Here is a 26,536-nt window from a genome sequence, read left to right as displayed (position 1 = left end):
CATCCTATATTATTCCATTATTTACCTTTTTTATGAAAGACATAATAGTTTGAATAAAAAAATAGAATACTATCACTGTTCAATACTTCAGACGTAATTTTCCTAGGGAGAGTCATGTCAGTGCTATTCCCTAACTTTTTTATTTATGAAAAATCCGGTTGCAGTGTACCCTTAAAAATTAGAGTTTAAAATGTTGTCAAGTAATAAGGGAAGGTAATCAATAAAAGCTGACTGTGCAGAAAACTCTTCTTGACTTGATCTCAACCTGGCTTGCCATTTTTAAACATATGCATAAAAAATAACCTTGACAGTTGACTAATAGTAACAATTAAGAATAATTTCTTCAGGTATAATGCAAAGGACAGAATAAATTTTATTCAAGTATCACCAAAATTAACTTTTATAACAATATCGTATCTCAGTTACTTCAAGAGAATGAAACAGTATTAAGAGATGGCTGCTGTAGAGTAATGCAATAGTAGTAAGCATGGTAGTACATTACAGCTTGCTATTATTGTGTGAGACTGAGAAAATGTTTAACATCACGATATTTTTTTTTTTTTTCTATACATGAATCATCTTTAATCTTTAAGTAGCTCTGTAATTATTGAAATAATCAAATCACATCTTACTCTACTAACATTAAATGTTATAGTCTCAGCACTTACAGCAATTGATTTCAAAGGAACTGTCAACAACTATCAGTTTATTTCTTAAGTGCACTAATAATGACACAGTTAATATACAGGGAAATCATACAGGAACATATATCCTTTTAAGTTAAGAATGACAATAGTTTCTTATTTACTCATATGACGCATGGAAACATTAAGCCCATATATTCAATATATTCATCAAAGAACTATAGCCACAATATTATTTGTGTAGCAAGAGCACATAACTACCTATGGTCACATTCTCTTTGAAAGTAATAGTTAGCATTAGCAACAAAAGCAAGACATCAAATGTGTTTTAAAAACCATGTGTTACCCGGTATTAACAAACAAATGTGTTACAGTGAGCATTAACATAACATGATTCTAAAAGATGATTTGTTGCATACCTAAAGTACGTCAGGTTTTCCACCAATGATGAGAGTGTTTGAAAAGAAATCTTGAGCCTCAGGTGAGCTGCAGTTTCTAATGCTTGTAACCATATCAGAGTCCCTCAGAAGTTCTGTTCCATTGATATTCTTTTCCTCTAAGCCATTTGGTGTGGCTTTATTTGCTTCTGATGTTGTTGCGGCTGCTGCTCCTGTTGTTGATGATGATGATGTAGCTTCTTCATTTGCAATTCGAGGAAATTCTGCTGACAAGCTCCGTACATGGCCATTCATGTTGTGTGTCCTTTTTTGCAACATGCTATCTACAATGTAACATCCACATGCTCCTTCACAGGAGCAGAGATTCTTTTCAGCATGAGAATCTCGTTCCTGTCCCTTTCCTTTAGGTTTTAGGTAGTGCTGTGTGGATACTTGTCTATTAATACGTTCTGACTTGCTCTTTGCTCGAGATTTGAATTGCTGATCATATTGATTACGTAGCATAATGTGAGGATCTCTTTCTGTGACAACAATCTTGTCGAAGAAATAATGACCACTGAGACTCTGTGGAAGAGATCTCTGCTCACCTGTCTGCAAGTTTTGAGCAACCCACTGACCACCAACAGCAGACAGTGACTGGCACGACTCAAATTCTCTTCCTGGAAGTGAACTGGTTGCTGACATTTGCTGGATATATGGATTTGAATTGTGATCTGCACTGTTAGTTCTCAGATGCCCATACTGTTGGAATTTTTGTATTATTAAACCTGTTTCTGTTGAGTGTCCTTGGGAACTTGATGAAGTCTCTGTTGAAGGTTGCCTTATTGTTAGAATGTTGGATCTAGGAACCTGTAATGAGTCACCGTTGGTAGTCTGATATGTATTGTCATCAGATTCATCTGATGATGACTGTGAGTACTGCTGTACTAGCTCAAGGCTTGAAGGTGATTGCTGATGGAAATAAGGTGTACTTTGAGTACTGCTACCATCTGTAGACTCATTATGATGTTGATGGCTATTACATTCTATATCTGATGAGTTAGCACTGGTACTGCCTTCATCTTTAAATAGCATCCAGGATTCTCTTGTCCTCTTTCGTCTTTTATTAACTCCGGAGGATGTTCCTTCTCCTGCAGTTATTTCAGGAGTAATAGGAGGAGGAAGCTGAGGAACATTATAGGAGGTCAGTAATAAATTTCCATTTGGTACCTCATTACATCTGCTTCTTTCTGCACTGATTGTAGCAACATAAGATGGTGGAGGTGAATCAGGTATTGGAGTAGTTTGGCAACTACGACTTGTTATTGCTGGTGTCACTAAATGGAACTGACTGTCACTTGGGAGCAACAGTAGACCAGGTGCAGAGCCAGTAATATATCTCTGCTGTGGTATTTCAGAGGTAGTGGTGTACGTTATTCCTGGATGAAGGTCTCGGCCAGCTCTTACATCTGCCCTAAAAGTCAAGGCATTGTAACTGAAATTAATGCAGGACATCTGTGTCTCAAATCTATTAAAATATACTGATAATCAAAATTCATACAAGTAGAACAACATAAGCAATGGAAAATAGCTAGTCTTGACTTGAGCAGTGTGACCTACACATCAGATAACTGTTACAAAACTAACTTAATTCACATAATGCATAATGGAGATTAAATCAGTGTTGTAGTTGAGCACTTTTCCAGTTACAGTTGTAAATAACATGATTTTTAATTCATTTTGGTTGCTATAAAATTTTAGGAAATGTGTGATGCTACAGTTTGTTACTTTGAGATGTATAAAATCCTTTGGTGAACGTATCATCTGCAGGAGGTACAAGAACTTCTAGGAATTAATGTATGGATGAAATGCCACAGTTTATGCCCAATATTGCTGCTGTGAATAATGTCTCTCTGCAATGGTCATATGCTATTTGTTTGCCACTAGAAGGATAGATGTGAAGATGCACTGACAAGTGTTTCAACCTGGCTAGTGCAAAGTGTCTGTAACTAATTTTTCTATCTCTGTAAGTGAATTGTGCTCTTCCGTTCTTCCTGCCATTTGCTGCATTATTTATCCACCTCTAATGACCTTGTCCTTCATTTCTAATGAAATACTTCTTTCCCCTGTGATATGTGTGGTGAACATGTCTCTTTTTTTCAGGTACTGCCAGGTTTGAAAGAGTGTAAAATGTTTGACCTTTGATACGAATTTAAACTACATGTAACTATGGTCTCACAAAGGCAGTCAGTCTATGTGATCGCCGTAAGCTTATTGACACCAGTGCTTACTAATTTAAGTTATATATTACAGCACTGAAGATGGTCACTAAGTGACCGAAAATCAATTTTGCGATAATAAACAAAAATATACGACCAATACTGTCTCTCCTTCCAAGTATACCCATTATCTGGTCATAGTGCACAGGACACTATGGAGTCGCCAATCAATAAAACTTCTTTCCTTCTCTGCCTCTTTATCCTGTTGCATATCATAGTGTATTTGTGATAATGTAAAATTGAAAGGCTAAAAGTGTCACAGTGGTTAAATATATATGTCTTATGGGTCACTTGACAAATGTTCAATCTAGTCAGTATTCCACTTAGTTACAGACATGTTATTTTTTGTCATTTATTTATTTATTTATTTATTTATTCTTTGTAGAGAAATAAAAGATTTGTTATGGATTATGGACGTGTACAACTAACGTCATAACAGTACTTAATGGAAACAATTACAATAACGAAATGACACAATTTCAGAGACTTTACAGATATAATTTTGTCTATATAGACTGAAGTGGCGAGTGAAAATTTCTACCAAGGTCAGGAATTGAACCTGGGTCTCCTGCTTACTAGGCAGGTATGTTAGCCACTAACCCACCTCAGAAAAATAGTTCACACAACTGCAGCCATTACCCCCGCATGCCTCCCTCCTTGATCCTTCAGTCTATATACATAAAATCATATCCATATGAGACCAATCAAGTCTCTGAAATTGCGTCATTTCATTTGTATAAGTACTTACACCTGGGTTTCAAGCTGGACCCCACATTTACGTTTGATGCTGAGGTGCTAGTCCAGAACATGGAGAGCCTTAGCAGTTCTATTCATGTGTAAGGGGAAATATAAAGTAGATGGGGGTGTTAGTGAGAATTTGGATTGACGAGAGAGGCATGCCAGGATAATCCGTGCAGTTTTGTGAACCTCTGTGTCCAGGTGGATTATACTGTGTCGAGGTGGCTTAGTGGCTAACACACCTGCTTAGTAAGCAGGAGACCCAGGTTCAATTCCCAGCTCTGGTACAAATTTTCACTGACTGCTTCAGTCTATATACATAAAGTTACAATAATACATTGTATCTCAATTTCTGTAACTAATATGGTACAACTAAGATGATCATTTACTCTTCTATCAGGGAAACCAGTAGCAGGAACGATCAGTCTGACCGAAACCAAATAATAGTCAAGACAGTGATCATTTATTCTTCTATCAGGGAAACCAGTAGCGGGAGCGATCAGTCTGACCGAAACCAAATAATAGTCAAGACAGTGGAAGACTGTTTAGTCACAATAAAAGAAGGAAGCAAACTACATGAGACCCAATATATACAACAAATCCACATTTGTTTTCTCACAATAAATCGCAATTAACCAGACACACACTTTTTCCTGCTCCTTAGAATGAAAAGCGACCTAAAGGACAAGTGGTTTGGGGGCATAGAATAGGAGAGAGAAAATTTCTGAAGGTGGTAGGTGGCATCACTTAAAAATTGTTTCATCAATGACCAAAACATAGGGTGCTTCATCAATGACTAAAACTTGGGATAAGTGTATTAAGCCTACAGGACATATTTTGAAGGTGATGCAGATTTTTAAATGTTATGTGAAGTTAAAAAATACGTAATGTAATCATTCTGATTACTTGTTAGTGCCCTTACCCCTTTTCCAAAAAAATTTGTACTGGTTCTTTCTTAAACCATTATTATTATTATTATTGCTATTACTATTGAGCATACCCTGCTAAAGAAAATTAACATGAATTCATTTATAATGATTTCTTTATATATTCAGAAATTCTGTTGATGTATTCACTGTGTTGTTTCTTTTTATCTTCAGCCCACTTACATCCTGTCTTTTTTTGTCTTATGTTATGGTTCACATTTGTGTCTGTGGATGGTATTCCTGAATTTTAACGGATCACTCATGTCATCTGTTCGTGTGTCTAGTTGTCTGAGATCAATTTCAACTTTCTTTGTTCACTTTTGAAAATGCTTATAAGGATTTTCCTTTCCTGTTTCTGTATTTATTTAGTTTTAGTTTATCTGTTGCCTTCCACTTCACCTTCACCTTCTCTTGTCCTCATTACAGGTGCGGTCCCTCTCATCTGGAGTCAGACTGACTTGCCATTCCTTTTTAACCTTCCCCAAACTATGAACTTCGTCTCCCTGAGGAAGGAACTAATAGTTCCAAAAATTAGGATAGTTTCTTGCTCTTTATATGTCTATCATTAATATTAAGAATTTTGCCTCCTGAAGGGTGGCTTTGTCAGCAGTTCTATCTCACTTGCATAGTCCCATTTATCAGTTTCTGTGGGACCGTGTGAGCCAATACTACTTGGTCATAGGGTGAGTCGGTACATAGTTCAGAGAATTACGATTAGAAAATTTATAGAAAGAAGAAACTAAATAATTAATAAACCATTCAAAATTGTGGGAGAGTATGCAAAAAAAAAAAAAAAAAAAAAAAGACATCTTACAGATAGAAGTTCTCAACTGCTGCAAGCAAATAATGTACAGACTACAAGGGGTGTGTCAGAAGGAAACTTTCAACCTAGATTTAAAGACTTGAGATTTATCACTCAGTTTTCTTCAGCTCTGCTGTAAGCCTATTGAAAATTAAGCCTGCTAAATAATGCACACTTTTCTGCACATTGCTTAAGGAAGTTTTATCCATGAGCAAATGAAGTGATTATTGAATGAATGTTAGTTTATTTTTAATTCGACCATACTGTCAACAATGATTCTCATGATGAAGTGTATATAGTGGCCTGGCTGAGTAAGAATTCCAAATTACCTGAACAACAGCATAGATGAAGTTCACGAACTGACACCTCAGATCTTAAGTGAATTTTCGTTTTGGTAAAATTCACCGCACACGGTGCTCCTAGTAGCTTGTCTGTGTGTATAGTGCCTTCATGCATATGGATTGTTTGGTGTAGTGATTCTATTTGAACAAGCTGGTTTTGGGAGTTACCAGATACTTTCTTCATTAGTCTGAACCTGATGGTCCAATAATGTCTCCTAAGTATCTGAAGAGAAGGCCTTGCAGGCATGGTTTTGCTGTGGGTTATTACTATGACAAGATTATCCTGTGGCAGTCTTGCAGTGGATTGCCTTCTTTATATAAAATTTGAAAACCAGTTTTGTGCCATTTTGTGTGGTTTTCTATGGTGCCTTTGGTTTCTCCTCTGTTGTTTGTGAGAGTGTCACAGATGCCAGGTATTTCATCTAGAACCAGTTTCCTTTCTTTTATGGAATATTTTGGTGACTTTTTACTGTGCTCCAACATTAAAGAGTCATTATTTACAAATATATTTATTTTGTAGATTTGACAGCATAGTTTGGTATAGATTTGTTTCTAAAAATAAAGGTATGAAAATGATGTAGAACTCAGGAGGACCAATTTGCAAGAATACAGTTATTTTCTTTAAGTCCTTAGTCTCTTTGTCATTCATCATTCTGCTGGAGCTTCTCTATCTTAACACATCTACAATAGCATAATGATACCATATGTAATTGTTTGCCACAAGCAGTATGTAGTCTGTGCCTTACATTCTCAGCTTTCATCCATTACAATGGAAAGTTGTCAGCACGTGTTAAGGAAGAAATCCTTTCCAGTTTGGCAGTTGAACAACTCTTTGGTGTGAAAGCCAACAATACCATATGAATCTTCCATTTTTTACTTACAAGGATGTCACACGACACATAGATTTTTGCAATTTTTTTATATTTACGGTTCGTGAAATTCATAACTCAAATACCATTTGGTCAAAGCAGTTCAATGTAACTCTCAAAAACTCTAAAGAAAAGAGACTTTGAAGTTTTCTGTGCATCTTTAATCTCCTAAAGCTAAAGGGATTTTTCATCAGTCTGTGTGGCTCTATAGTAGAATGCTTGCCTGCCACATGGCTGGACTGGGTTTGATTCCAAGCCAGTGATTTTGAAACAAAAGTGCATGTTCTACACGCAATTCTGGGAATGTGAAATGAATAATGATGAAGAAAAACTATTCGTATCACTTGAGACTGGTCATTGCTGGACCACTAGATCAGCTCTTGTTTCGGTCATTAATTTTTTAAGCCTGGTGTGCATCCACACTGAAGAGATCATTGGCTATCTCACCTTAATTTGATATATGTGGTGCCAGTCTTTTGGACATGTTCAAAAGAACAAACAGCATTTTGATCCAGCAACCACTATGAATTAAGACACACAGGAATTACAGACACTGGCTGTGAATGGATATTTCTTTAACTCAATGGCAAAAGTGAAAATTTGTTTGGTCTGGTATTTGAACTCAGATCTCCTGCTTACTAGGTAGATGCCCTGATCACTAAGGCATCCAGACTCAGTGGTAATGCAACTGCACAGACAACCACCGCCTGTTTCCCATCAGACCCAAATTCTCAACTTCTCCACAAACCACTAATGTAGTGCCCCTATCCAATATTCTCATTACTATGGCATTTCACTGGTTCCTGTAAAAGTTTCAACCTGGTGTGCATCTACACTGAAGAGATCGTTGGCTGTCCTCCCCTTAGTTTTGTATATGTAGTGTCTGTTCTTTCGAACATATCAGGAAGAAGAGACACCACATATATAAAAAAATTTTGATTTATTTCCATTAAAATGTCTTCTTTTTTTTTAGAAAAAAAAGAAAAGATGCTCGTCTTCTTAGTTCTAATTACATATCACACATGAAAATCCAGTTTTCATTGAAAATATAAATTATTAATTATCAATCTTTTATAAAGCTTATTAAAATTATACGTAAAATCATTATAGGCATGCGAGCTTTCTACCACAGAGTCACAGAGGCCATTTCAAAAGCCTGTTGTTTTAGGGAATTAAAGATGCTCAGAAAATTTCATTGTAGATTTTCTGAAGAATCTTGAGAGTTTCATTGAACTGCTTTGGGACAGTGATATTTGAATTCTAAACATCACTTGCCAAAATACAAAGAAATACAAAAATCTGATTGCTGTTTGGTCTCCTTGTTAGATATCCATACATTTATACACACAGGCAACTCTGAATTTTTGACTTTCTTTAAGGTTATAAAGAGCATGCTATTTGTGTTTGCCTTTGTAGGAGGGTGATCCCAAAAGTAAGGTCTCAAATTAAAAAAAAAAAAAAAGAAGAAGGAACATTTATTTACTATAAATTGTACATAGTTTTGAAGCTTGAACACTTCGCTAATTTTGCACATAATTGCCATTTTGAGTGATGCATTTTTGTAAATGCTGCAGAAGTTTTTGTATGCCTATGTCATACGAGCCCATTGCCATGCTACCGAAGAAGTGTCGGACCTCATCTTTTACCTTGTCGTCACCACTGAAGTGCCTTCCAGCCAATGTTTTTTCAACTTTGGAAACAAGTGGTAGTCATTGGGTGCTAAGTCCCAACTGTAGCATGGATGGGTGATGATGTCCCATCCAAACTGTTGCAGAAGATCCACGGTTTTACAGGCGATGAGGGGGATGAAAAAATGTCGTGGCGAAGGCTTATGCTCTTACTCAACATTCCACTTCTTCAGTTCTGAATCACATGTCTGAGTTTTTAAAAGTCTGACAGTACCTGTTGGCATTTATTGTTGCCCCAGGAATTGTGAAGTTGACAAACAATATCCCCTTTCAATCCCAAAACACAGTTGCTATGACTTTACAGCAGACTGAGTTCTTTTTAATTTTTGTGGCTTGAATGAATCGGAATTCCACCGGTCACATGACTGTTGTTAGGTCTCAGGTGTGAAGTGGTAAGCCCAGATTTTATCACCGGTGAGTAGTGGATCCAAAAGGTTGTCCTCTTCATCTACGTAACTTTGATGACATTTGTGGGAAGTTTTAAAGTATTGCCATTTGTGGTCTTCTGTCAGCATTCTTGGGACCCATCTTGCACACACCTTCCAAAATTTTAACACTTCAGCCAAAGTCCAGTGAATGGTGCTTTGAGAAGCATCGGCAACATTTCAGAGCTCATCAAGAGTGATCTGCCAATCTTGAGGCATGATTTTCTCTACTTTTGTGATTGTCTCTTTGAGAGCTGGCGATCTCCCACTTTTTTCCTCATCCTGAATTTTAGTACAATCACCTGAAAATTATCTGCACCACTTGCAAACATTTTTGACACCCATACACAACTCTCCATACACTTCTATCAACTGTCAATGAGTGTTGATTAATTTAACACCTTTCACACTCAAAAACTGAATAACTGTGCTAACACACCTGTTGGTAGTGGCTAATTGGAGCTCCATGGAGCTCCATTACAACTGGCTGCCAAGCTAAGATTGAAAGCTCCAGCAGATGTGTGGTGGTTTCTGTAGACAATGGAAGGAGCAAGCAGAAAATTAGTGTGTCCAACAGCCACACAAGCAATTTCCCTGTGGCCCCAGGGCTTTGGAGACATTGCTTTTGGGATTACCCTCATAGTACATGCATGGTCCTATGCTGTTATTAAAGGCAACAAGTCCTTTCATTATGAAGAACTGTGAGCAGTTAATTAACTTAACACTCATTATGCAATTTTTTATGAAACTATGATTCTTATTTTTCAGATATTGATCTTGAGAGAACATTTGATACTTACGATGCTTCACCACTTGTTGATCTGCTGTGAGGGCTGGAATCCTGCTGGTGAGACTCACGTTTCCTTTTATGGCGCTGACTACGTGTTAATTCTGGGAAGACCTTTATAACATCATCATAATCTGGAGGAGCTTCATAAACTGGTGGATCATCTGGCACAATCTCCTCAACACGTGCACCATCTGCATTAAATTCATGATCTACTAAGCTGGGTAATGAACGATCATAAAGAAAAAAATTGAGGAATAAACATTTATATATGAAGGGTGTACATACCGAGAAGTTCACTGATAGTTTGCAAATGATTTTGTAGTTCTCTTTGTTGACGTGCTCTTGCTCCCATTCGATATAGTAAAATTATTAAAGCAGCAATTAACAGAATTAAACCTGAAAAGAAACAGAGAAAGAAAATAGATTCCTAAGCAATGTAAAATGCCATCTCAATGATTTATTGGTTCTGAAAGCAATTACCTCATTTTCAGTTATGGGGGGATTGAGTACAGACAAAAAACATACATGAAGTTCTTCTATCACCCTTGATGAAGGAGGAAAAAAAGGACTGATGAATGAAAACTGGATAAATATTCACTGCTTATTGTGCTCAAGGCCTTTATCTTTCTCAAGTGTATGACATATTGGAAGTCATCTTCTAAATTTCTTTTTCCTTTGCATGTTTTTACAATCTTCAATATGGAATTACTCATTACATATGAAGAATAGTAATGCAGGTTACAAAATTTATATTTTTAAAGTTAAATGTTGAGAGTGAGGTTCTGATAAACATTGTCATTTTGAATTTGATGGAATACTCAAGATGCAGCTATAAATTTCAGAATGGTGACATCAGATGTGATGATTGGGATGCTGAGACAGATCTGATGTGCAAGAATGATTGCATCTGTAACTTTGCATGCATGACAAGCCAGTTTCTCTCTTCTTCACATATACAAAGATGAATCTGAGTTTTTGAAGTCAAAAAATTTAAGAGTAATTCATAATGTTTGTTATAAAAGACCAAGTAAGAAACATCATCCTCCTCTCTCATATTTTATTGCTATTAGCAGTCACGTATTGCTTCACATCTCATTAACAATGTATAGATAAATGGTTTCAAAAATCAAGAGATGTTCAAAAGGTAGAAACCACCCCCACTGTAAGACTTGCCCGATGCACCCAACTGCCACCACCTACACTAGCCCTGTAATTAGCGAAAATTATCTGTCAAAGGGAGTGCCATCTATGAAACAACACATGTTGGTACAAGACAGTATGTAAACTCTGTACGGCCTTCTACATTGCTACGACTACCAGCAAGTTATCAGTTAGGATGAATGGGCCTAGCAAGAGGGTGTACACTGGCAACTCTCAATATCCTGTTGTACAGCATGCTCTATAACATGACAGTTGTGACCTCGGTGCCTGTTTCATCACACATACCATGTCATTTCTCCCTCCTGATAGCAGTTTCTCAGAACTCCACTGGTGGAAACTGACTTCACAAGATGAGATGTGCTTAAGTCCTTTTCTTTGCCCCCCCCCCCCAATTTGTACCTGCTTGTCTAATTCACCTCCAACCCCCCCCCCCCCCCATCTTCCCCTTCCCCACACACCTGCCTGTCATGCATAATGCACTTAGCTTTCCACTCTTACTATCTTCCACCTTTAAGTTCTCAGGTTTTCAAATTTTCAAATCTCATACAGTACAGGCACCAACAATCAGTCTTACCTTCTCATTTTTCGCTGTAAGTCTCCCTGACCTGGGCTTCTGAGCCACTTTTCTGTAACTCTTCCCATTTCCCAAACCAAACATGGAGACATATTGACTCCAGTGCCATGGCCAACTGTGCTAGGTGTCCCAGTTGAGGATCCATGGTGTGAACAGCCTGATCGTGGTGGTCCCACAGATACTAGACTGGCTTTAAATCCAGGGAGTTTGGTGGCCATGACTTTCAGTCATCTGATGCTTCAAGGTGTACTATTATAATGGAGACTCATTCTGGTGCTCTTTGAACCATGCACATAAACTGTGATCTGTTCGACATGTTGCATTGTCCTTTTGGTTGATGGCACACACGTTACACTGATCAGCCAGAACATTATGACCACCTACCTAATAGCTGGTATGTCCATCTTTAGCAAAGATAAGATAACAAACATGGTGACTTGTCATGGCACAGAAGCAATGAGTCTTGGTAGGTGCTGGAGGGAGTTGGTACCACATCTCTACATGCAAGTCATCTAACGCCCGCAAATTCTGGGGAGTGAGGCAATGAGTTCTGACGCCACATTCAGTCACATCCCACATGTGTTTAATTGGGTTCAGATCTGGTGAGTTGGGGGGCCAGCACGTCAATAGGAGCTTGACACTGTGTTCCTCAAACCACTTCACCACACTCCTGGCCTTGTCATATGGCACATTATCTTGCTGAAAAATGCCATTGCTGACAGAAAACATGATCATCATGAAGGGGTGTACATTGTCTGCAACCATGGTGCCTTGCATGAGCTCCACTGGACACATGAACACCCATATGAATGTTCCTTTGAACATAATGGAACTGCTGCTAACATGTCTCCTTCCTGCAGTACTGGTGTCAAGGAGCTGTTCTCCTGGAATACTAAGGATGCGCAATCTCTCATTGGCATGATGGAGAAGGTATCAGGATTCATCAGACCATGCAATGCTCTGTCAATAATGATGTGCCAATTTCAGTCCTAGTTGCCGATGTCTTGGTATTAGCTGCGGAGGCCCATTGTTAGGAGTGTTCGGTTCACTGTATGCTCAGACACACTTGTACTCTGCCCAGCATTAAAGTCTGATGTTAGTTCTGTCACAATTTACCGCCTGTCCTGATTTACCAGTCTGTCTGACATCTGTAATGAGTGGTGGCCACCCAACTCACAAAGTCTGGAAAGGGTTTCACATCAGTTTTGCCATGTATTGATGACAGTCACCACAACACTCCTCGAACACCCAACAAGTCGTGCAGTTTCTAAAACGCTTGTGCTGAGCCTCCGGGCCATCTCAATCTGCCCTCGGTCAAACTAGATTGATCACGGACCTTCTCCATTCTACACATGGACAGCTTGCTCACTGCAACTACGTGCATTGTGCATGTGTCTGACTAAAAGTTGTTCCTTTGCCAGGTGATGCTGCTATTGCCTGGATAGGTTTATATCAATAGCAGGTCAGTGTTCATAATGTTCTGGCTGATCAGTGTATATACCTTGTACTGCTGGTGCTGCCACCCACTGTCTGGAGCTGTTATCGCGCATTGATTTTGAACGTAGGCAGTGGTCACATTAATACGACTGGATTGCGTAATTTAGCTGTACATGGGATATCGTTTACAAAGAAATGCACTGGCACTACTAAATGAAAGAACTCATGGCTGACTACTGTTGCAGATACAGCCAGTGCATGAAACTTGTGGTTATAGTCATGAAGACCTGTGGCAAGTGCTGTCACAAAATATGGAAACATTTTTACTTCATGGCATGACTACAACGGCATCAAAGCATTTACATCATCATTCAACTTATGCATCAAAAGGTGGAAGGCCAGTCCCCTGTTGTTGAAAATATCTCTTGGAGTTTATGAATGCTCTTTTGCTGATATAGTCCACACTAAATCTTGTACTATACACTCAACTGATTGTAGCTGGTGGGTTGTCCAAAGTCAGGAACTACCTTGTACGAAACTTCTCATGTGACAAATGGTCAAAAGACAAATGCGAAACATTGAATGAATAGGTGTGAAGCTATGTCTCCTACTGACAATCAGACAAAGTTGTAGACATTGCCTCTTCTGCTTGAGAAGCAGCCTTTATAGTCAAAATCCAGGCACCCACAGAGGGGAAATATGTGACTTTTTGTTGTAGGCAGCTTGAACAAGAAGTGGATAACGACTTATAAGAGGGAAACACCATCATGGGAGGAGATTGTTACTCAGGGGGCCACAAATGACAACGTCTGCGTAGGATCTAAGTATATCCTCAGTTATTTCCACAGATTGGCAGAAATTGTGATGACAGCTAGCCTCACTTGTGGAAACGTAGCAAAGCTGTTGCCTTGGAGCATTGTTCTGACTATTACAGTACATTAATTTTATTCCATGAGTCCTACAGTGAGGGTTGTCTGGGATGCAGAAATAAGTCAAGTAAATACTTTTTATTTATGAACAATACAGTGAAATTACTTATTGTTAGCAAATAGTATAGAAGAACAGTGTTATTACATTTACATTACTACTACTACGAGCTTACGGCAAACATCAAATTCATGGACAAAAAATGCCGCTTGAGAAACCAGTTATTAAATCTTTCTGGATATCAAATATGAATATTCAAAATACTAAAACAGTAGTTGTTAACTATCACAATGTTTGTGATAAAGTTCCAGAACTTGCCCCTTTCTAATAAAACAATCACAATCACATAATACCGATTACTTATAGCAGGATATAGTCTGAAGTAGAAAGCAAAGAAATATCAACACATAGATCATTTATTGTTAAGATGATTATTAGAGTCCCATTAAGGTGGAGTGTTTACAGCATCAAGCACATCTAGTGAATTAGATATTTCTGGCATATGCCAGATTTAGGTGCATTGATCACATATTCATTCAAAAATGCCTAAAATCAATAGCACCAAAATACACCAAGCATATGGTACATGTAGACCAAGACTTTAATTTGCCTAGTCTCAACTGGGAAAGCTACATGTATGAGGGTGAGTCAAATGAAAACCTTAAATTTGTAATAACAAATCGAAATTTTGCACTGTTATCCTGGAAGTTGGTAAGCATGCTACAAGCAGCGTGTAGAATGGCGTGTAGGTGTAGGTGGCAGCATAGTGCAGATGCACAGATACCGTAGCAGTATCAGTATAAAGTTGGCCGCCCCACTTGTGACTTGCACCAGGAAAGAACAGCGTTCTGTTATTTGATTTTTGCATAGGGAAGGTGTGAAACCTATTGAAATTCATCGACGAATGAAAGTTCATGGTCATGATGCATGTTTGTCACAGCAGAAAGTCTACGAATGGAGTAGGAAGTTCACAAATGGTGTGACTTCAGTGGAAGATGCTCCTTGCCCAGGTCAGGCACAATGAGTTGTGACTCCACAGAACATTGCAGCAATTGAAGCCATAGTGAAGGAAAACCACTGAATGACACTGAATGACATTGCAGCATGTTTACAAATTAGTCATGGGTCAGCATACCACATTATGCATGATGTGCTACAGTTTCACAAAGTGTTTGCAAGATGGGTACCATGGCAGCTGACTCCTGAAATGAGAGAAAGACATGTTGATGCTTGTGAAGAACTTCTTCGGTGCTTTGAACGAGAAGGTGATGTCTTCCTTGCAAGAATCGTTACTGGGGACAAAACCTGGGTTCACGTCCACCAAACAGAAATGAAGAGAGCGAGCAAGGAATGGTGCCATTCCTCATCACCAAGTGATTTCCATATGTTTGGACCATTCAAAGACGCAATGGGAGGAAAGAAGTTCCATTCTTATGAAGAGGTATGCCACTTGGTGCATGAGTGGTTGCATGGACTACCAAAAGAATTTTTTCTAAAGGAATTTATGCACTTTGTAAGCGCTGGAGGACTTGCATTGAACGTGAGGGAGATTATGTTGAAAAGTGATACAGCTTTGTACCACTTCTGCACAATAAATACGAGGGCAGTTCAATAAGTAATGCAACACATTTTTTTTCTGAAACAGGGGTTGTTTTATTCACCATTGAAATACACCAGGTTATTCCCCAATCTTTTAGCTACACAACACTATTTTTCAACGTAATCTCCATTCAATGCTACAGCCTTACGCCACCTTGAAATGAGGGCCTGTATGCCTGCACGGTACCATTCCACTGGTTGATGTCGGAGCCAACGTCGTACTGCATCAATAACTTCTTCATCATCCGCGTAGTGCGTCCCACGGATTGCGTCCTTCATTGGGCCAAACATATGGAAATCCGACGGTGCGAGATCGGGGCTGTAGGGTGCATGAGGAAGAACAGTCCACTGAAGTTTTGTGAGCTCCTCTCGGGTACGAAGACTTGTGTGAGGTCTTGCGTTGTCATGAAGAAGGACAAGTTCGTTCAGATTTTTGTGCCTACGAACACGCTGAAGTTGTTTCTTCAATTTCTGAAGAGTAGCACAATACACTTCAGAGTTGATCGTTTGACCATGGGGAAGGACATAGAACAGGATAACCCCTTCAGCGTCCCAGAAGACTGTAACCATGACTTTACCGGCTGAGGGTATGGCTTTAAACTTTTTCTTGGTAGGGGAGTGGGTGTGGCGCCACTCCATTGATTGCCGTTTTGTTTCAGGTTCGAACTGATGAACCCATGTTTCATCACCTGTAACAATCTTTGACAAGAAATTGTCACCCTCAGCCACGTGACGAGCAAGCAATTCTGCACAGATGGTTCTCCTTTGCTCTTTATGGTGTTCGGTTAGACAACGAGGGACCCAGCGGGAACAAACCTTTGAATATCCCAACTGGTGAACAATTGTGACAGCACTACCAACAGAGATGTCAAGTTGAGCACTGAGTTGTTTGATGGTGATCCGTCGATCATCTCGAACGAGTGTGTTCGCACGCTCCGCCATTGCAGGAGTCACAGCTGTGCACGGCCGGCCTGCACGCGGGAGATCAGACAATCTTGCTTGACCTTGCGGCGATGATGACACACGCTTTGCCCAATGACTCACCGTGCTTTTGTCCACTGCCAGATCACCGTAGACATTCTGCAAGCGCCTATGAATATCTGAGATGCCCTGGTTTTCCGCCAAAAGAAACTCGATCACTGCCCGTTGTTTGCAACGCACATCCGTTACAGACGCCATTTTAACAGCTCCGTACAGCGCTGCCACCTGTCGGAAGTCAATGAAACTATACGAGACGAAGCGGGAATGTTTGAAAATATTCCACAAGAAATTTCCGGTTTTTTCAACCAAAATTGGCCGAGAAAAAAAATGTGTTGCATTACTTATTGAACTGCCCTCGTAATATTTTTAAAAAATATTTAAGGTTTTCATTTGACTCATCCTCGTACATTACTAGTAATGTCAGTAAACAGACGTGACATAATAATGAACACGTTCTCAGACAACTGCCTCAAATGGCCAGTCCAACAGCACATATGTGAGAGTAATATTGGAGATTACAGTTATTTGCACAGACATCAAATATTTGAAAATACTGGTTTTTATACAAACACAGAAAATTACAGAATATATAAACATTATAAACAAGAGTTGTTTCAAGAACCTTCTAGAAATGATAATGCTACATAACAAATAATATCTGGAGGTTGGATGTGAACTGGTGACCCACAGCATGTCAGCCAGCAGTGCTAAGACCTACACCACACAGCATGCAGCACAGGTTTTGATGTTGGACCTTCTCCTGGAGAAAAGTGATCCACTGTTTCAGAAATGCTCACTGAAGCCAACTACAGTACCCTGGTTCTAGATTCTGTTAATGGTCCTCTGTATGGTGGAACTGAAAGTGGTCCTCTGTATGGTGGAACTGAAAGATCCCTGATTTCTGCTTGTTTTGTTACATCTTCTTTGCTATGGTGAGCATTGAAGATAGCCCCTCCCATTGAAGCTTCACAATTGCCAAATGTCCTTGAAACTCCGATCATCAATATACACCTCTGGAATGCAGTAGGGCTTCATATGGAAATGAATGATACTTCTCAGCTTTTGTCTTCTTGGTGAAGGGTCAAAATCCTCAACTTCCTATTTTAATGCATGGAAAGTTCAGGTTGAGAAATATGAATAATTTATGAATAAAGGAGATGACTCACCTAAAGGCAGAAGTGCTGCATTGTCAATAGGTGCAGAAACAAAAGGTACAGAGCTTTGCTAGCTTATGCCTGAGACAGCCCTGCATTGTGCTCAGTTGATTGCCAACTCTTTCCTGGTCCACGGTGAGTGCGTTGGGGTGAGATGGGGGTGCGGGGTGCAGTGGGGTGAGACTAGTCTATGAAATCACATGCCCAGCTGTCTGCTATCTGCACCCTCTACCTGCACCCCTAGCTAGCCCACAGATGGCTTCCCACTTTCCCATGAGCCGTTAAATGCTTCCCTCCCAATCACCTCATTGTCTCCCACCTCTCTCCATCCTTCACCCCACCCTGCACCCCCATCTCATCCCAGTACGTCCCAGTGATGCCCAACATGTGACAAAGGATATTATGTAGCCCAAAGTAGCACTTCAGTAACTTTTCTGATAGTCACATAAAAGTCCATAACAAGTTTCCCAGGCTGCATATCACTGGCTGGTACTTTACATTATAGTATTCCCAGTCTCCTTGCTGGGCAGCCAGGGTCCATAAGTGCATCAGCTGTCTTGCTTACCTGATCCTGGTGATGAGATGTTTCACATAGCCAGCATTAAGTATTGGCCTGGTTGAAATGGGAACAGAGTATCCATTGTTAATTCAACCTTATGACCATGGAGCAGAAAGAATGGTGTAAAGCCTATAGTGTCTTGCTTCACTATGTTGTAAGCAAATGTCACAATGGGCAGTACTGTATCCCAATCTCTCCATTTGACATCAACATACATCAAGAGCATATCTGCCACCGTCTTTGCAATGTGTTCTGTGAGGTCATTCATCTGTGGATCACAGGCACTTTTCACTCTATGAGTGATGTCACAATGTGAATTTACCTCTGGGAACAGTTTCAAATGGAAAACTTTTCCATGAACAGAGATCATCACACAGTGTGCTCTGTGCTTCAGAATAATGTTTTATACAAGGAACTTTGCAATATATGGAGCTTCAGCAGTTGGCACAGCTTTGGTGACAGCATAGTGGGTGAGGTAGTCAGTGCAGACTATTATCTACAATTTTCATTTGCTGATGTTGGAAATCTCCCGAAGAAGCTGTCTCCAGTTTAGTGGAATGGCTCTGCTGCCTGTGGGATTGGTACCATATGCCTCAGAGGTAACTGTGGCATGTGCTTCCAACATTGGCATTCCTTACAGTGGGTTACATGGTGTGTAACAAATTGATAACAAGCTGGCCACTGATACCTGGAGTCTTCACAAATCCCACATGATTAAATGTTGGAGCGTCATGGAAATAATTCAGGATACTTGCCCATAGGTATTCTGGGACAATGAGCAACCATTTCCGCCCCATCAGTTCATAGTTCCTCTAGTAAAAGGCACCATTTATTAATTGGAATTCTCCTTTTGTTGGTTCCTCCTCTTGTTTTCAAGGTTTCAGTAGTTGTCAGCAGTAATGGAACTTTCCTCTGCTCAGCAGAAATGTCTTTTAATGTCCTGATGACTGAGATTTCACTCCTGCCGCTGTGTTCTGCAAAGCATTCCTTGAAAGTCAGCCAGCATCCATATGTTTGCGTCCACTTTTGTAAAACACTGTGACATCATTGTGCTTCTGAAGCCTCAATGCTTATCTTATCAGTCAACATAACGGATTCTTCAGGCTAGTAAGCTAGTACAGAGAATGGTGATTTGTCAACTGCTGGAATTTAATGATAGCCCAGACAACTGCAAGGTACTCTTTCTCAGTTGTAGAGTAGTTCGTCTTAGTCTTGGGAAGTACTCTGGAAGCATAAGCTGTCACCATTTCAGCATCTTCCTGTATTTGTACCGGAACTTCCCCATCCAAAAACCATCAATGTCAGTGTGAAGTTCTGTCTCAGCATTTTAACTGGAGAAGATGCAAGTACTTCCTTAATGACAAGTAAAGATCTTTATTGTGCTTTTTTCAGGAAACTTTGGCATCTACCTGCAGTAGTCCTTGCAAGAGGAATGCTTTGGTACAGAAGTAATTTATGAATTGTGCATAATACGACGACATTCCAGGGAAACTTCTCACATCATGAATGGGCTGAGCAGTATGAAAATCTGTGACTGCTCTCATTTTCTCTGGATTGGGAGAGACTCAATCACAATTCACTATATGCCCCAGGATTTTTATTTCTTGGGTGATGGAAAGTCAGTTTTTCTGACTCATGTGGAGACCTGCAGTCTGAACACATTTCAACATGGTTGTCAGGTAGCTTAGATGTTCTTCAGATGTCTTCAAAAAAATGGCAATACCATCCAGATAGCAAAGACATTTTTTTTTCTTTTTTTTCTTTATCTGTTTTTGTTTTTCTGTTTTTTTGGTCATCAGTCTACTGACTGGTTTGATGCGACCCACCACGAATTTCTTTCCTGTGCCAACCTCTTCATCTCAGAGTAGCACTTGCAACCTACGTCCTCAATTATTTGCTTGACGTATTCCAATCTCTGTCTTCCTCTACAGTTTTTGCCCTCTACAGCTCCCTCTAGTACCATGGAAGTCATTCCCTCATGTCTTAGCAGATGTCCTATCATCCTGTCCCTTCTCCTTATCAGTGTTTTCCACATATTCCTTTCCTCTCCAATTCTGCATAGAACCTCCTCATTCCTTACCTTATCAGTCCACCTAATTTTCAACATTCGTCTATAGCACCACATCTCAAATGCTTCGATTCTCTTCTCTTCCAGTTTTCCCACAGTCCATGTTTCACTACCATACAATGCTGTACTCCAGACGTACATCCTCAGAAATTTCTTCCTCAAATTAAGGCCGGTATTTGATATTAGTAGACTTCTCTTGGCCAGAAATGCCTTTTTTGCCATAGTGAGTCTGCTTTTGATGTCCTCCTTGCTCCGTCCGTCATTGGTTATTTTACTGCCTAGGTAGCAGAATTCCTTAACTTCATTGACTTCGTGACCATCAATCCTGATGTTAAGTTTCTCGCTGTTCTCATTTCTACTACTTCTCATTACCTTCGTCTTTCTCCGATTTACTCTCAAACCATACTGTGTACTCATTAGACTGTTCATTCCATTCAGCAGATCATTTAATTCTTCTTCACTTTCACTCAGGATAGCAATGTCATCAGCGAATCGTATCATTGATATCCTTTCACCTTGTATTTTAATTCCACTCCTGAACCTTTCTTTTATTTCCATCATTGCTTCCTCGATGTACAGATTGAAGAATAGGGGCGAAAGGCTACAGCCTTGTCTTACACCCTTCTTAATACGAGCACTTCGTTCTTGATCGTCCACTCTTATTATTCCCTCTTGGTTGTTGTACATATTGTATATGACCCGTTTCTCCCTATAGCTGACCCCTACTTTTTTCAGAATCACGAACAGCTTGCACCATTTTATATTGTTGAATGCTTTTTCCAGGTCGAAAAATCCTATGAAAGTGTCTTGATTTTTCTTTAGCCTTGCTTCCATTATTAGCCGTAATGTCAGAATTGCCTCTCTCATCCCTTTACTTTTCCTAAAGCCAAACTGATCGTCACCTAGCGCATTCTCAATTTTCTTTTCCATTGTTCTGTATATTATTCTTGTAAGCAGCTTCGATGCATGAGCTGTTAAGCGATAATTCTTGCACTTGTCAGCTCTTGCCGTCTTCGGAATTGTGTGGATGATGCTTTTCCGAAAGTCAGATGGTATGTCGCCAGACTCATATATTCTACACACCAACATGAATAGTCGTTTTGTTGCCACTTCCCCCAATGATTTTAGAAATTCTGATGGAATGTTATCTATCCCTTCTGCCTTATTTGACCATAAGTCCTCCAAAGCTCTTTTAAATTCCGATTCTAATACTGGATCCCCTATCTCTTCTAAATCGACTCCTGTTTCTTCTTCTATCACATCAGACAAATCTTCACCCTCAAAGAGGCTTTCAATGTATTGTTTCCACCTATCTGCTCTCTCCTCTGCATTTAACAGTGGAATTCCCGTTGCACTCTTAATGTTACCACCGTTGCTTTTAATGTCACCAAAGGTTGCTTTGACTTTCCTGTATGCTGAGTCTGTCCTCCCGACAATCATATCTTTTTCAATGTCTTCACATTTTTCCTGCAGCCATTTCGTCTTAACTTCCCTGCACTTCCTATTTATTTCATTCCTCAGCGACTTGTATTTCTGTATTCCTGATTTTCCCGGAACAAGTTTGTACTTTCTCCTTTCATCAATCAACTGAAGTATTTCTTCTGTTACCCATGGTTTCTTCGCAGCTACCTTCTTTGTACCTATGTTTTCCTTCCCAACTTCTGTGATGGCCCTTTTTAGAGATGTCCATTCCTCTTCAACTGTACTGCCTACTGCGCTATTCCTTATTGCTGTATCTATAGCGTTAGAGAACTTCAAACGTATCTCGTCATTCTTTAGTACTTCCATATCCCACTTCTTTGCTTATTGATTCTTCCTGACTAATGTCTTGAACTTCAGCCTACTCTTCATCACTACTATATTGTGATCTGAGTCTATATCTGCTCCTGGGTACGCCTTACAGTCCAGTATCTGATTTCGGAATCTCTGTCTGACCATGATGTAATCTAATTGAAATCTTCCCGTATCTCCCGGCCTTTTCCAAGTATACCTCCCCCTCTTGTGATTCTTGAACAGGGTATTCACTATTACTAGCTGAAACTTGTTACAGAACTCAATTAGTCTTTCTCCTCTTTCATTCCTTGTCCCAAGCCCATATTCTCCTGTAACCTTTTCTTCTACTCCTTCCCCTACAACTGCATTCCAGTCGTCCATGACTATTAGATTTTCGTCCCCCTTTACATACTGCATTACCCTTTCAATATCCTCATACACTTTCTCTATCTGTTCATCTTCAGCTTGTGACGTCGGCATGTATACCTGAACTATCGTTGTCGGTGTTGGTCTACTGTCGATTCTGATTAGAACAACCCGGTCACGGAACTGTTCACAGTAAGACACCCTCTGCCCTACCTTCCTATTCATAACGAATCCTACACCTGTTATACCATTTTCTGCTACTGTGGATGTTACCCGATACTCATCTGACTGGAAGTCCTTGTCTTCCTTGCACTTCACTTCACTGACCCCTACTATATCTAGATTGGGCCTTTGCATTTCCCTTTTCAGATTTTCTAGTTTCCCTACCACGTTCAAGCTTCTGACATTCCACGCCCGACTCGTAGAACGTTATCCTTTAGTTGATTATTCAATCTTTTTCTCATGGTAACCTCCCCCTTGGCAGTCCCCTCCTGGAGATCCGAATGGGGGACTATTCCGGAATCTTTTACCAATGGAGAGATCATCATGACACTTCTTCAATTACAGGCCACATGTCCTGTGGATACACACTACGTGCCTTTAATGCAGTTGTTTCCATTGCCTTCTGCATCCTCATGTCGTTGATCATTGCTGATTCTTCCGCCTTTAGGGGCAATTTCCCACCCCTAGAACAAGAGAGTGCCCTGAACCTCTATCCGCTCCTCCGCCCTCTTTGACAAGGCCGTTGGCAGAATGAGGCTGACTTCTTATGCCGGAAGTCTTCGGCCGCCAATGCTGATTATTTATCAAAATTTAGGCAGTGGCGGTGATCGAACCCGGGACCGAAGACGTTTTGATTATGAATCAAAGACGCTACCCCTAGACCACGGGTATACTTTCAAATCTGGAATGGAGGGAAGACAGAACAAGCAGCCCATGGTAAAACACCATATGAGCACTGTGGATTATGCACGAACAAACGAGCACTCAAATAGCATGTCACTGGTTGAAGCAGGTTGTCCATCATATATTGAAAGGTGGCCGAAGTTCTGAATAGTCCTAACAGCATAGCTTTGAACTCTGAGCCCATCAGGAGTTATGACAGCAGTCTCTTCCGAGTGAGCCTCATCAACTTCAATCTGCCAGTAGCCCAACTGAATGCCTATAGCTGAGAAATACTTGCTCCTTTCAGGCATTCTAGGATGTCACCAATTTACTGCCATGGTTAGACATCTTTCTTCGTGACTTTGTTCAGTCATCAATAGTCAATGCAGAAACACCATGTGCCATTGATCTTCTTCACAAGAACCGCAGGAGAGGACTAAGGACTCTTTAAAGGTTCCCTGATGTCATCCTGCAGCATCTTCTCCACTTTAACTCAGATTATCCATCCTTCAACCAGTGACATGCTATTTGAGTGCTGGTTTGTTCGTGCATAATCCACAGTGTTCATATGGTGTTTTACCATGGGCTGCTTGTTCTGTCTTCCCTCCATTCCAGTTTTGAAAGTATACAAAAACTGATCCAGAATGGCTATCATTCACTGGGATTGTTCCTCAATGAGGCCAGATCGTATTGGGAGTCCATTAGTAACTTGCTGCATGCATTGTCTGTAGTGATAGTGGAGCACAATTCTTCATCAGTGACACATTCTGCCCTCCTGGACTGGTTTGGCTGTCCCTACTCACATAACTTTACAGATGAGTTGTGGCTGCTCATGACAGTTAGTAACCCAAAGTTCTCCTTGACTGTCACACACATTGTGAATCCTAACATGACAGAAGCTGACAACATGAGCCGGCCGTGGTGGCCGTGCGGTTCTAGGTGCTACAGTCCGGAACCGCGGGACTGCTATGGTCGCAAGTTCGAATCCTGCCTCGGGCATGGGTGTGCGTGATGTCCTTAGGTTAGTTAGGTTTAAGTAGTTCTAAGTTCTAGGGGACTGATGACCTAAGATGTTAAGTCCCATAGTGCTCAGAGCCATTTTTTTGACAACATGGTGAAGGATGTTATAATGTCAGAAGAATACATCAAGTGGGGTCAGCATATCAAGGAAACAGATCGTGACCAATGTCTCTGGAAAACACTGATGGATGCCTGATGTATATTTGACTTACTGCTGTTTTGGACTGCATCTATCTCCTGAATATACAGATATTATGAATGATGCATTGCTTGTATACTTGTTCCTGTCTGTGAAGACAACTGCTTTATGTTGCCTAATTTAAGCCACAATGATATAGGTGTTTTGAAGTACATGAAATCTCCACCAAACAGTATCATATGGTAACCACACTCAAGTCCAAATATGAAAGCAGGGTCATCAGTGAAGTACAATGCTTAGAAATGAAAGCATTTTTATTACTAACACCAATGTACAACCAGAACAGAACTGAATTCCTGGGCAGAGAGTGCAGGTACTTATACCAGCCTTGAATGTTCCAGAATGCCAGTATTTATGCAGACATTGAATATTTCAGAATATACAAACATAAAATATTTCAATAACCTTCCAGGGATTATAAGTGCTAAATAACAAATAATTGCTGGTGCTTGGCTTTGAACAGGTAACTTGCAGAGCATGCCAGCCAACAATGCTAACCCTTACCCCGCAGTGCCTGCACCACAGCTCACAGCTGTATTTTATATCTCCTGACCAGATCTTGGTGGAAGGAGTATATAGAGGGTCTATACAAGGGCGATGTACTTGAGGACAATATAATGGAAATGGAAGAGGATATAGATGAAGATGAAATGGGAGATATGATACTGCATGAAGATTTTGACAGAGCACTGAAAGACCTGAGTCGAAACAAGGCCCCAGGAATAGAAAACATTCCATTAGAGCTACTGACGGCCTTGGGAGAGCCATTCCTGACAAAACTCTACCATCTGGTGAGCAAGACGTATGAGACAGGCGAAATTCCCTCAGACTTCAAGAAGAATATAACAATTCCAATCCCAAAGAAAGCAGGTGTTGACAGATGTGAAAATTACCGAACTATCAGTTTAATAAGGCATAGCTGCAAAATACTAACACGGATTCTTTACAGACGAATGGAAAAACTAGTAGAAGCCGACCTCGCGGAAATCAGTTTGGATTCCGTAGAAATATTGGAACACATGAGGCAATACTGACCCTATGACTTATCTTAGAAGCTAGATTAAGGAAAGGCAAAGCTATGTTTCTAGCATTTGTAGATTTAGAGAAAGCTTTTGACAATGTTGACTGGAATATTCTCTTTCAAATCCTAAAGGTGGCAGGGGTAAAATGCAGGGAGCGAAAGGCTATTTACAATTTGTACAGAAACCAGATGGCAGTTATAAGAGTCGAGGGACATGAAAGGGAAGCAGTGGTTGGGAAGGGAGTGAGACAGGGTTGTAGCCTCTCCCCAATGTTATTCAATCTGTATATTGAGCAAACAATGAAGGAAAGAAAAGCAAAATTCAGAATAGATATTAAAATCCATGGAGAAGAAATAAAAACTTTGAGGTTCGCTGATGACATTGTAATTATGTCAGAGACAGCAAAGGACGTGGAAGAGCAGTTGAATGGAATGGACAGTGTCTTGAAAGGAGGATATAAGATGTACATCAACAAAAGCAAAATGAGGATAATGGAATATAGTTGAATTAAGTTGGGTGATGCTGAGGGAATTAGATTAGGAAATGAGACACTTAAAGTAGTGAAAGAGTTTTACTACTTGGGGAGCAAAATAACTGATGATGGTCAAAGTAGAGAGGGTATAAAATGTAGACTGGCAATGGCAAGGAAAGCGTTTCTGAAGAAGAGAAATTTGTTAACATCGAGTATTGATTTAAGTGTCAGGAAATCGTTTCTGAAAGTATTTGTATGGAGTGTAGCCATGTATGGAAGTGAAACATGGACGATAAATAGTTTAGACAAGAAGAAAATAGAAGCTTTTGAAATGTGATGGTACAGAAGAATGCTGAAGATTAGATGGGTATATCACATAACTAATGAGGAGGTACTGAATAGGATTGGGGAGAAGAGGAGTTTGTGGCACAACTTGACTAGAAGAAGGGATTGGTTGGTA

General features: G+C 40.0%; 1 protein-coding gene across 5 annotated transcripts in view; it reads right to left on the bottom strand.

Annotated features, from left to right (window-relative positions):
* Positions 1-350: 350 nt before the first annotated feature.
* Positions 351-26,536, bottom strand: part of LOC126244977 (uncharacterized) — a 118,298-nt gene continuing 92,112 nt past the window's right edge. For 4 of the 5 annotated variants that reach the window (XM_049948283.1, XM_049948284.1, XM_049948280.1 and 1 more), the window contains exons 11-13: positions 10,165-10,275; positions 9,890-10,088; positions 351-2,495 (exon numbers count right to left, since the gene is read on the bottom strand). In XM_049948283.1, the coding sequence (XP_049804240.1) occupies positions 1,064-2,495; positions 9,890-10,088; positions 10,165-10,275 (1,742 nt within the window). In that variant the 3' untranslated portion in view covers positions 351-1,063. The remainder of the gene's footprint in view (positions 2,496-9,889; positions 10,089-10,164; positions 10,276-26,536) is intronic. The other variant, XM_049948282.1, reaches the window with a different exon arrangement.

The sequence above is a fragment of the Schistocerca nitens genome, chromosome 1 (assembly GCF_023898315.1).
Source record: "Schistocerca nitens isolate TAMUIC-IGC-003100 chromosome 1, iqSchNite1.1, whole genome shotgun sequence".
NCBI classification, from domain to species: domain Eukaryota; kingdom Metazoa; phylum Arthropoda; class Insecta; order Orthoptera; family Acrididae; genus Schistocerca; species Schistocerca nitens.
The sequence above is the reverse complement of the archived record's forward strand: the minus strand, read 5'-3'. Positions and strand labels throughout refer to the sequence as shown.